The sequence below is a fragment of the Mustela nivalis genome (assembly GCF_964662115.1).
Source record: "Mustela nivalis genome assembly, chromosome: 12".
Lineage (NCBI taxonomy): Eukaryota > Metazoa > Chordata > Mammalia > Carnivora > Mustelidae > Mustela > Mustela nivalis.
The window spans coordinates 83582345-83595688 of record NC_139031.1 but is presented as its reverse complement, the minus strand read 5'-3'; the positions used below and the strand labels follow the sequence as shown (position 1 = coordinate 83595688).

Here is a 13344-nt window from a genome sequence, read left to right as displayed (position 1 = left end):
CCAATGTTTTCTTGTGGTGCTTAAGCTGCTACCATAATATAAATAGATAAACTTTTTGCAATAATTATATCATTATACATGTATAAACTGTATTTTTATATTATATGTGATTTAACATTTTTAAATTTATTAATTTTATAAGAAAACAAAGACTAGAGTTATTGAATCAATGCCTTTACCAGAAAAAAAAAAATCATTGATTTTGTAAGTCACTGGGGACATGGATAGAAATTTAGGGATCCTAAAAAGAAGAAGTTTTAGTGATGTCGTAATAGCCAACATTTATGTAGTATATTTATTATGTGCTGGGTTTTGTTCTAGATACCTTGCATACATTAACTGGGGAACCCAGTGGGGTGGGTACTATTGTTTTCCATATTTCACATATGAGGAAATTACACTCATCACAGTTTTCCTTTGACAGCTGTAAGATAAACAGATTGTTGTTCTTTTTGAAAGTAGGAAATGCCATGGAAAAGAGGAAAGCAGACTTAGCAGTCTGTTCATCCATTTAGCAAACAATTATTGAGTGGCGCTGTGAAAATCAATAGGATCAAACCACTTCTTTTAAGAAATTTATAATCTAGTGAAGGAACTAGAAGTAAATGAACTGTGATAAGAGTTATTATATTAAAAGGATGTATTAATCAGAGAAATTCAGTTTTGCTATGGTAAGAGATTAACCCCCAAATTGCAGCTTAATTCAACAGCTCTATATAAGTCAGAGATTCTAGGGTAGTTGCCCTCCATGCAAGGACTCAGCAATCTAAGGTATTTCCATACTGTGACTATGCCAACTTAGTGTGTGGCTTCTTTTGCCATCAAGGCGAGGGAATACAGGAACCCAGAGAACTCATTCTATTCTGAGTTTCAACTAGGAAAGAGTGTGCATCATTTCTGCTAGTATCCCATTGGTCAAAATTATTCACCCAGCCCTTTTGAACTAGAGAGACTAGAGTGTGGGAGAGCCTATGACTGTTTGGTAGACAATAAATGCCTTAACTGAAAGGCATGTATAGTTAATTGGAGAAGAAGAGAGTTGGGCAAGAGTTTGTATTCTACAGGAAGTCAAGTGGAAAGTGTCAGGAGAAGTCATGAAGCGATTACAGAAGCTGGTGAAGATAATTGAGAAATACAAAACTTAAGGTTCTGGAAAGAAGCTGGAGGAAGGATCTTCAGTACCACGGAGAGCTCCTGCCATGTAAATGACTGTGTTACCACATGATGTCATTACTAACACCTTTATTCAGCACCATTTCATTCCATAAACATCTATCATGTGCCTGTCATAGATTTGGTGTTTAAAAAATTCATAACACAAATTTAACAGTTTAATGAGGAAGACAGGTAACTCTTTGTAATGCAATGGGTAGGTTCAATAACAGCACAATTCTCTGGGTATTGTGAGAGCATGGGGCTGCTCCTAATGTTAATCTGGGATACAGGAAGAGATTCTACAGGGGAACTTCATGGAGGAGATGAATTATGACCTCATATGCGTATTAAGTGATGAGTAAGGGTTTAAACATGTGAGAGGAAGAAAGGGTACTTAGACCAGAGGTCAGGAAACTTTTTCTGTAAGTGGCCAGGTAGTAAATATTTTAGGCTTTTTAGATCATGATGATATGTCTCTATTACATATTTTTCTTTTTGCTTTACACCTTTTTCAAAATATAAAGTTCATTCTCAGCTCAGTGGTAATACAAACACAGGCCTTGGTCCAGATTTGAACCATGGGCCAATAGTTTGCTGACTCCTAGACTAGGCAGAGAGAATAAGAGCAAAACTAGAGGTGTGTGCATACAGCTTTATACAATTTCGTCTTGATGGAATGTGAAGTGAGTAAGAGTCATGATAAATGAGTCCAGAGAAATAGCGGGGACAGAATGTTACCCTGAGGAACTTAGGCCTCCTTCTATAAATGTGGATTGCCATTGAAGGATTGAAATCAGTGGAATGATAAAATCAGATTTGCATTTTACAAAGAGACTGAGAGTTAGCCTGAAGAAGCAAAACTGAACTCAAAGAGACCAATTGGTACTGGTTGTTGGTACTGGTCAAAAAAGAGATAACGAAAGCCTGAAATAAGGCCGTAGTAGGAAGATTAGGTAAGAGGGGGCTGAGTTGAGAAAATTTTGAGGGAACATCAGAAGGACTTTCTAATTGGTTGATAGGTTGGGGGAAAGGTCAATAAAAACTCCAAGACTAGATAGATAGTGTTCTTTAGTTGAGCTAATAAAATTATGCTAACTCATTGATGTTCCTTCTTTAGCAGGAACTCTGATTGTTAAGAGGATGTCTGCCATTTGTTGCAGATTTATGCCATCCAGAGTCGGAAAGCAGAGGCACACTATCTGTTCTGATGTGATTCCTTGGGAAATCTGTTAGGCTTCCAGGAAGGGGATGGGGAGCCTTTGCCTATTCTATCAAATAGATTCGGTGCTATAAGCAATATCTTTCCTGTGACAGAATGCTCACGCAAGGTAAGGGATAAGGAACCCAATATGTACATTCATGGACATAGTCTTAAAAATCATGGTTGTTTAAAGCTATGAGTTATTTTAGCTATTTTGGGATCAGAACTTCATAGAGTCTGAACTTGCTCTGTGGTAGACATAGGCCATCTATGGTTATCCAACATGTTTATAAAGTTTCCCATATTGTGAGTACCACTATTCCAAAATAGAATTCTCATACTTCTATGTAGGGATGAAGGCATGTAACTTAGTTTCCTCCTGCTATCTAGAACAACCCTCGTGAGACTTGGATACAGAAGAGTGCAGTAGGAGCTGGGGACTGAGCATGGGACATCCATATTCCATCAAGTATAGTCATGGAAAGTTCTTATATATTTTTTTTTTTTTTGGAATAGTTGAGGTGAATGTTCTGTTATTTTAGTCCATATATGGTTGATGTCAAGGAGTGGGTGGTGTCAGCTATTGTTTTATGTTGGCCCGGTCCTGTGGACTTAACTCCTTGCTGGGTGTGTGTGTCTCCCAGAGAAGCTGCCTCATCTCACTCAACATTCCTTTAATTAGCTAGATTGTATTCTGTGGTTTATACCTGAGGTATCAGTAGTATCCCCAGAGCCTCAGTGATACCGTATTTTATATAAAATAGAAATAACATATGATCCAGCAATAACACTTATGGGTAGATACCCAGAGGACTTTAAATCAGAATTTGAAGAGATATCTGCATTTTCATGTTCACTGCAGCATACTTCCCAATAGCCAAGGAATGGAAACAACCTAAATGTCTATCAACGGAAGAATGGACAAATAGAATATGCTATATACTTACAGTGCAATATGCCATATGTGACAACATGGGTGAACCTAGACCACAGTATGCCAACTGAAATAAACGAGTTACAGAAGGACAATTCTGCATGATTCTATTTATATGTGGTGTCTAAAATAGTCAAACTCATGAAAGCAGAGACTTGAATGCTGGTTGCCTGGGACTGGGGGGAAAGATGAAATGGAGAATTGCTATTCCAATGGTATCAAGTTTTATTTATGCAGGATGTTTTGTTTTGTTAAGAAAGCCTTGCCTCTGAGGTTCTTTTCAACCTCCTACATGGGCTTGGGTTTATATCTCTGAAGCGTCTCCCTCTTTGGTTTTTTCTTTCCTGCAAATGTGTAAAATCTGACTTCTAGCCTGGAAGTTGTACTGTGAATCCAACATATACCAGGGCAAGTCAGAGGAGCAGGCAGCAGGTAAGGAGGCAAAATAGAGTTCTGCACAGGTAGTCAGTGTGGTGTGGTCAGTTTGCAAAGTCTGGGTGCAGACGGTATGTGGTGATTCCCTGCCAGCAGCAGAGGTTAATGGGAGAGGGGAGGTGGTATGCAGTGTTAGGAGGGGGCAGTGGAGGTATACTTTGAACCAGTGGATCAGAGAACTTGAGTTAGTGCAAACTTTTGCACTTTAGCTGTTTGGAAAAGTTGCTCCTCTGTCAAACTCAGTGGCCAAATAGACCTAAGGATAACTGAATGGCTTTGATCTTTAGGGGAGCGCTTTTGACCTAAAGATGTCTCACTCATATCCATATCTCATTCAGAGATGTGCCTACCAAGAGGGCAAAGAGTATCCAATAATTCTTTGATGAGAAATTAAGGGGTTTGGATGGGGTGAGGGGGATGGAGGAGGAGGACCTAAAATTATACCTGGAGAAAGGGGTCCTCTTCCTGCTTACTCTCAGATGGTTTGCTCTCCATCATCTGTTTGGACAGGATTTCCTTTGGATCAGGATTGGGGTCTGTCCCAGAATTGAGGTACTTCCATGTAAGGATACAGGTAGGGGAGAAGCCAGGGCACAGTGTAAAATAGAAGATGTGTTTAAGTGTCATTCCCTAGCTCTGGTATCCTTGCAAGTCACTTAAAATCACTAGTTCTGGATAATTCTCCTTGGTCTCCAAAATGGGAATGATAATATCCAACATGTATAGTGCTAACTCTGTGCTGTGTACCCATTCAGTCTTCGTGACCACGCTATTACAACCATCTCCATTTTCCTGGAGAGGAAACTGAGGGACAGAGTTTTTGAGTAACCCGCCCAAGGTTCCATAACTCCTCGGTAATGGAGCAAGGATCTGAGCCCAGGCAGACTGGCTGCAGGGTCTGTGCTTTAACCCTTCTGGACGATTGTCCCTCTAGTACTAGTAAGGCAATAGTAGGGCTAAAACACTGGGCGCGGAGAAGGCATTCAGCCGATGGCAGGGCTGGAAGAGGACAAGAGAGGGAAGGCAACAGCAGGAATTCTCATCTTTGTAACAGCAGTGAGTGAGGAAAGAATCAGGTTGACTTCAAAGAACATCTTTTTGTGTATAACTGACAAGAGGGGTGGAAATAGCGTGAATCCTCATACGTTTTCTAACTTATGCCCATAGACATACAATTTCAGAATGGTTTTAAAAGGTTTTCGTGCTTTTTTGCGTCTAGACTTACGCCTGAACCCAAATGCCTTTAAATCAATGTTTTAAAAATGAAACAATACCCAGTGTGTATATAGGCGAGCATGTGTGCGCGAACTATTCATTATCTAGTAGCACAACTCGAGAGCTGTTCCTTTCATATCCATTTTCATCAGGCTGGTGCTTCACAGATAAGCTGCAGTAAGGATGTTTTCAGAAAGTTCTGTGATGACTTTTCAGCCTGTAAAATCACGTTACCTTTGTTGAAATGTTGGAGTATATTGACTTAGTGAAGAAGGCAAATAATAGACAAGTCAAATTCTATAAGTAAACAGTTACTCTTATTCAAATCAAATGAAAAGATTTAAAAAATGACTAAGAGGAACTCCATAATTCATTTTCCCTATTCACTTACAATACAACACTAACTTTCCAAACCAGATTTGCCAAAGGGTCTGGTTTTTTTTGTTTTGTTTTTTTTTTGTTGTTGTTGTTGTTTTTTAATTAACTGATTGAAGACTTTAGAAACCCCTTTTAAGGAAAGAGCAAATGATAAAAATTAAATGAATTAGAAATCACCTTAAATATTTATCTTATCTTCTGCTCTTCATGTGGACATAAGTTAATAGATTACTAAAACCTCTTGACACAACAGCATTCTACTGTACTTTCTGAAAGTGTTTGAAATAGTAAAATAATATTTCTTTTAACTTTTCATCATTTTTATATATGCAAGCTACATTTTTCACGAACAAAAAGTTGTAATACAAGGTACTTGCTGTTTCCTTGGCAGTGTCTCATACACAGATATCGTAGTGCTTAAAATCTGTGAAAAATAAACCAGTTTAAACCAGGGCAAGTTTCTACCCACTTTCACACTAACCATGGCAAATCACATGCTAAACAGATTGGAGTTATCCACATCTTTAATCTACAAAATATGGAATAAACCCAACACAAATGTGTAACTTTTCCACTACATTGGTTATTTTGAGTAATAAAGTCTTCGGTGTGCTTCTTAGAAGTGAATGGCCTACATTTTTATGAGATTATGTGCATTTTGTTGTAGAGATGGAGGAAATTATAGAACTTTTAGTTACAGTTCTGAAGATCCAAGGTGTGCACATTAAAAGCTTAGAAAACTATTCCTTTGGGAAAATAGAGTTCATACAAGGTTTAGTCACAAACTTAAAATAACTGAAGACTTGTCAAGGAAAATGACATCCCAGAAGGCAAAGAAATGTGTATCACTGTCTTGAAAGGAATCATGGAAGCAACTTTAGAACAATTAAAGACACTGTGAGCCTCATCTTGCAGAAGTATAATGTGGATAAAGGAAACTCTGGCACAGATTTATATCCTTTAACCACAGTGATCATTAAGAAGACAAATATGAGGTATTTTTACACTAGATATCCAGTGGTTCGAATGCCTTGATGAATTTAAAACACTCATACTATGTCAAAGAGTTGTACTGACTCTAATATAGAAAGTGTGGCTAGATTGTGAATATTCTATTTTTCAAGTGTATATACACAATATTCAAAAAGAAAATGTGTTTATAACATGGATGCTTTAAGATCTTGCTAGACAAGTTATCAATTTGTAGAACTTCAGAGTTTGAAATTGTACTTGACTTTCTTTACCCAAAGTTAGGTCAGGAGAGCCATACTTCTTGGAGTGCTTATTGTCTCTCAGAGTCCATAATGTACTTGGAAAAGTACAGCTTTTTTCTCTGAGGAAGAAGTTCCACATGTACAGTGTTTTGCACGAGAGTTTATATGTACACACAGCAAGGAAATAAAATTTTTATTATTACTGTGGCACACACATATACATTTAATAAGTATGTATATCCCTGAGATACATGTAATTAGGTTCTATTGCGGATCTGATTTTCCCTTTTCCTAGTAATATTAAAAACTCAGTATATATCCTATTATCCAGCATGCAGCAGGGAAAGCACCATCGTAAACTTAAATTCATTATCAAATTCAAATTTCAGTTGTCCCAAGAATAGGTTCCCAAATCACCTATGTTAATTAGATGGTATACGTCTTTCATGACACAAGCCATTAAGATCACTGTGGCGGAGGCAGTAAATTGTTGTTTCATAGAACTCTAGAAGCTGAGTCTGACAGCCCTCCTCTTCGTACTCATTTTATATTTGCACCTCTGCTCATTATGTCTGCCTTTGTGAGATGTCCTTCCATATTTTCTTCTATTCTTTTGGATTGTACTCAGAGAGCTATGGAACTGAAGGGGGTCTTAGTGATCACGGACCAGCAGTTTACAGATGCCAGAACTGAAACTTGAGAGGGGGTACCCTGACAAGGTCATTCAGCCGTGTGTGGCAGAGTGAGGGGACGGTCTCCTGATTATACTCTGCTGCCTCATGTAAAAACAAACATGGGAGATCGTGGCTTTTCTCTCAAGACTCTGCTCCAGCCTCCCTCTTCAATAGTGCCATTTCTGACTGGATTGCAAGGGCACTGGTCTGAACCCACACTACACTCTCCACTTTCTCTATGACCAGGAACACATTCTTTTATCTGCATTGTCTGAGGGTAATCACAGGTAAAATGCAGAAACTAACAGCTCCTACATCACGGGGGGTTCTTAAGAGCCTCAAGTAAGTTAATATTCATGAAATGCTTACAATAGCACTAAGCCATACTAAGTGCTCAATTAAGTATTATCATAACCGTTATTGCAATTGTTTCTATTAGTCACTCTTCTCCTATTTCATAACTCTTCACAAATGCAATTAAGTATTATCATAACCGTTATTGCAATTGTTTCTATTAGTCACTCTTCTCCTATTTCATAACTCTTCACTCATTTCGGGATAGGGACCACAGCCTGTGTTTCTTCTGTGCACCTCCACAGGGCCTAACAGAATGTTTGAGCCCAAGTGGGTATTCTGTAAATACTGTTATTTCCTGCTGGTCAATATTAAGATGAACAGATTGCTAATAGTTGCAGCTCTGACCAACTTTTAGATATTTTCAAAGAAAATGCCAGTTAAAATCGGGAGGGCACGTATTACATGGAGCACTGGGTGTGCTGCAAAAACAAGGAATACTGTTACACTGAAAAGAAAAAAAAAGTGGTAACCAAGATATGGAAGCAACTCGAATGTCCATCCACAGATGAATGCATAAAAAAATTTATTATCATATGTTGTATATATATGATAGAATGTTAGCCGCAAAAAAAGAATGAGATCTTGCACCTTACAACAACATGAATGGACTTAGAGGTTATAATGCTAACTGAAATAAGTCTGACAAAGACAATTACCATATGGTTCCATAATATATGGAATTTAAGAAGCAAAACAAACAGAAGGGAAAACCAGATTCTTAAATACAGAGGACAAATTGGTGGTTGGCAGAGGGAGGTGAGTGGGGGAATGACTGAAAAAGATAAAGGGTATCAAAATTACCCTTGTGAAAAAAAAATTATCCTTGTGATCAGCATGGGGTAATGTATTGGATTATTGGGTCATTATACACCTAAAATGAATATAACACTGTAAGATAATTATACTTCAATTAAAAACAAAAAGAAAATGTGAAAGCAGTAGAGTAGGTTAGGGCTCTTTGTTAAAAAAAGCAAAGACCACTGCACACTCCTAGTATTTGAAGGTATGTAATAAGGCCCTCAGAATACATGTTTGGGTGGTTCTAGGATTAGTGGGTAAAGGACTGAATATTTTGCATTACTATCAGGGCCCTTGTATAATACAGTGCTGGATACTTTTGAACTGTTCTATTGGTGCCCTGTTGGTATTATTCCAAGCTCTGAAGCCTGGACAACATCTTCTAAGACACATTTTTTGCATGTTCTTGACTACACATTGAAATTGCTTGGTGAGCTTCTGAAACTCCCAGTATCCAGGCTGTATCCCCACCCAGTTAATTCAGAATCTCTAGGAACCAGTAGAGTAGTTATCCCATCTCTTCAGATGATGCCATTGTGCAACCTTGTTGGAGGAACTACTGTGCCAGACAGCTGGATGGCAAGAATGTTGTTCTGTGGCAAATTTACCCAGAGTGGGGTGTGTCATAATTACAACAGTGTAGCTATTTTATAAAATATTGTGAAGTAATATGCAGCCTAGACATTGACTCACTTTCTAGGAGGGGTTCTGAAGAATAGGGAGCTACTTGAATGTGAATTCTGTTCCCAAGGCTGTGAAACCCTGAAGCCTTATTTGTTTGATTCATTTCCCTTCCCACACGATTGTGGCTGGAATACTTGTATTTTTTTTTTTTTGGTCAGATGTGTCATTTTCCACACACACGCTTTATGCCCAAACAGAGTCGAGTGGCAATTCCTGAGTCATGGCTTTTGAGTCTGCTACAGCACTCTATGATTTCCCAGGGGAGTCTTTTATCCTCCCTAACCTTGTGGTTTCTCTGGCTTGATGAATTTCGTCTCGAGATGTAGCTTAAAAAAATAAAAACTTGCATGAGAAAAAAGGCACCACTAGGCTATGTCAAAATACAGATTTGTTTTTCTCTTTCTTTATCCAGTATGACCTATTCCTTTATTCTAGAAGATTCTGTTTCACTAGGTAATATAACATATGTGATATCTTTTCTGTTGCTTTTAATGTTTTTAGTTAAGTCATTCTTGTATTGATTCAGAAAAAAACATTTCTTGACTATATGTGATGTGTCAGACATTAAGATAGTTGCTTGGAATATAGCAGTTAAAGATCTACCCCTTGTAGGTCAAGTGCTGTGATGATCAGGTATGAACTGTTATGATGACGTGTAGAAAGGGTAACTGTGCAAACATGGTGGGGACTCTACTCAATGTATTGGATCACTTCATTCTCACAATAACTTTGGGGTGAAAAGGCCATGGTATTTCCATTTTATAGACAAGAAAACTGGGTTTCGGAGTAAGTCATTTGCCTAAGTTCATGAAGCCTGGAAGTGAATTTTTTGTCTAATTGCTCATTCCTGGCAATACTTTTATTAATATTACTATTAATAAAATTTGGTTTTAGAGCATTTTAGGTCACAGCAAAACTGAATGGAAAGTATAGACAATTCCCATACGCTCCCCTTTCCCCCACAACTCCCCACTATTGTCAGCTTCCTGAACTACAGTGATACATTTGTTACAACAGATTAACCTACACTGACACATCATTATCACTCGGAGTCTCTAGTTCACATGCGGATTCACTCTTAATGTTGTGCATTCTTTGTGTTTTAACAAATATATAGTGACATGTGTCCACTATTGTAGTATTAAATGGAATCGTTTCACTGCCCTAAAAATCCTTTTTGTTCTGCCTTTTCATCCTTGCCTCCCTCCTAACCCCTGGCAACTGGGGATGTTTTTACTGTCTCCATAGTTTTGCCTTTTCCAGAATGTCGTAGAGCTGGAATCATACAATATGTAGTCTTTCCACATCGGCTTCTTTCATTTAGTAAAATGCATTTATTTATCCATGTCTTGTAATGGTTTGGTAGCTCATGGCCTTTTGGCTCTGAATACATACCCCATTGTTTGGAGTGTCCACAGTTCCATTCCATTCACTTATTGAAGGATAGCTTGGTTGCTTCCAATCTGACAAGTATGAATAAGATTTCTGTAAACATCCATGTGCAGGTTTTCGTGTGGACAGAAATCTTTAATTAATTTGGGTAAATACTGTGGAGCATGATTGCTGGATCGTACAGTAAGCGTATGTTTATTTCTATAAGAAAATGCCAAATTGTCTTCCAAAGTGGCTGTACCATTCTGTATTCTCACCAACGATGAACAAGAGTTCTTTTTGTTTCACATCCTCACCAGCATTTGGTGTTGTCATTGTTTTGTACTATGGTCCTAATAGTTTGGGAATTGGCATTTCATTGTTGTTTTAATTTGCAATACTCTAATGACCTATGATGTTGAACATCTTTTCACATATTTACTTGTCTTCTGTATATTTTTTGATGAGGTGTCTATTCAGGTCTTTTGCTTATTTTTTAAAACTTGAGTTGTTTATTTTCTTAGTGTTGAGTTATTTGTTAATACTTTATGTCAGGGTGGTAGAGTTATGGACATTGGGGAGGGTATGTGCTACGGTGAGTGCTGTGAAGTGTGTAAACTTGGTAATTCACAGACCTGTACCCCTGGGGATAAAAACATATTATATATTTATTAAAAAAATTTAAAAATAGAAATACCATATGATCCAGTAATTCTACTATTGGGTACTGGAATTTCATTTACCCAAGGAAAACAAAAATGCTAATTTAAAAAGAAAAAAAATAATAATAAATAAATATTTTATATCAGATGTCAACTAAGAGAATCATCTTCTTAAAAAAAAAAAAAAGCATCTCCAGATAGCTCAGCTGGGAGCTGACCTGGCCCTCACAGCTGGGCTGTGGTATTCTCATGTGGAATGTAAACGGTTTTACAGATCAGACATCAGACAATCAACATCAGACAGGGCCACCTTAAACTGATGGCTTGAGCCAAACCAAGACCACTTTGTAATCAAACCTGCACACAAACAAAAGCAAGAACATGGTGCAAATCACAAAAATGACCATCCCCCTCTCCATGCTGACTTGAATTTTATCAATCACAACTTTAGGCTGTGTCACTCTTCATGTCTCCCATATACAGATTAATAAGGCACTCCGTGATAAAATTGCCCCCACTTTCTGATGGCACCAAATCCAGAAGCAAAACCACGTATCCCTATAACCTCCCCAGCAAGATTAGGTGGTCCCAGGATGCAGGAATTTCAGTACTAAAATCAGGAAATTCCCAGGACAACTTGATCCCCCTACTGTCTAAAATGACCTACCTTAAGCCCAAAGAGTTTAACAAGCCTTTGCTGATATCCTCTTACTGAGATACTTCCCAGTTCCCAATATAATTTAGTCTTGTTTGCTGTAAACACTTCCACTAAGTCCACCCTTGTTATACGGTAGATATGGCCCTGGTAGTCTTTGTTGACGGACAGAGACCTATCAAGAAAATCAAAAGCAGAGCAACTACGAGAGCAATGAAACTAGTAGATTACCCCGTAACAAAAATGTTTTAAATTATTAAAATCCTTCTACCAACAGGACACAGAAAATTGCATAACTTACAGAGCAGCCAAACAACATGATGAATCTTAGCATACAAGAAAAATGTCCAGAAAATATTGTTCATGCCATGATAAGAAAGAGCTTGTTTTGTTGTTTTTATGACAGCTTCTCTTCCTTTCTGTGTCTTAGGGATCATGTCTGACCACCAGTTTGGTAACCAGTTTATGTGCAGTGTGGTGGCCTCACATGTGAGTCATCTGCCCACAACCAACCTCAGCTTCGTCTGGATCGCTCCACCTGCTGGCACCGGCTGTGTGAATTTCATGTAAGTATCCAAACTGTCTGACCAGTAGGGAAGGCAGATAGACCTCTCACTGGATGACATACGGGCTACGCGTTTAAGTGTATTAACAGGTTCGACCTTAATTAAAACCACTAATTTGGGTGTGAAAAAGAGGTCCAGATCATAAAAAACAAATAACTTGAACAGTTTAGTTTTGCATATTTCTTTATACTTCAGGAGATTTAAATTGGATTTTAACCGACAAAAATACACAATAGGAGTAAAAGCATGTGATGAAATCAACGCAGTAGAAAAACGAATGTTTGGAAAGTAAGATGGAAACAAATACAAAAAATGCCATGAGGCTCCATCTGTGTTTTGGAAGAAGATCACAAATTTAGCTTTCGGCTCTCTGGCCATTAATGCCGAGAGAGGAATGTGATCAGTTAGGTGAGGGATGGTGGTGAGAAGTCAGGGAGTCTGTGGAAACTTAATGACCTTCTCATGTGCTTTCATTAAGACGAAGCTGGGGAATGTGGTTAACGATGTCCCAACAGTACCCTTTGTTAATAACACTGGGCTGGGAAGCAAAGGCTGTGACTTGCTGCATCTCTCAATGTAATCTCTACCCCTACCCCTGCCCCAGAATCTCTACTCCCCATACTTCTTAGTCTTTTCTCTTTGTAATCCCATTTTTGACTTTTAACATAATATACTGTGTTCATTTAATTATCTGTAATTTTTGTCTGTCTCTTCCAACTGAAATGCAAGTTCCTTGAAAGCAAGAATTGTATTTTCTGTTTTGTTAACTGATTTGCCCCAACTGTCTAGAACAGTCCTTGGCACTCAGTACACACTCACTCAATATTTATTTCATGGAGGAGTAGGCCAAAGGCAGTTCTGAAACAGTTGTTCTGTGGGCAGTCAGGCAAAAGAGAGCTGGAAGCCATCTTGAATGGTTTTCTGTTCTGAACCTTCTGCTCAGACAACAACATCCCATAAAGCCTGCATACTCTAAAATTTACTACTACCCCTCCTTCCCCTTTGTTACTATACAGTTCAGGGTCAAGGGCTCCTATGGCTCCCA

At 38.2% G+C, this 13344-nt stretch overlaps 1 protein-coding gene across 1 annotated transcript in view; it reads left to right on the top strand.

Moving 5' to 3' along the window:
• Positions 1 to 13344, top strand: part of RELN (reelin) — a 407759-nt gene that overhangs the window by 121996 nt on the left and 272419 nt on the right. Inside the window, exon 3 of the mRNA XM_082692427.1 lies at positions 12164 to 12299. Within this exon, the coding sequence (XP_082548553.1) occupies positions 12164 to 12299 (136 nt within the window). The remainder of the gene's footprint in view (positions 1 to 12163; positions 12300 to 13344) is intronic.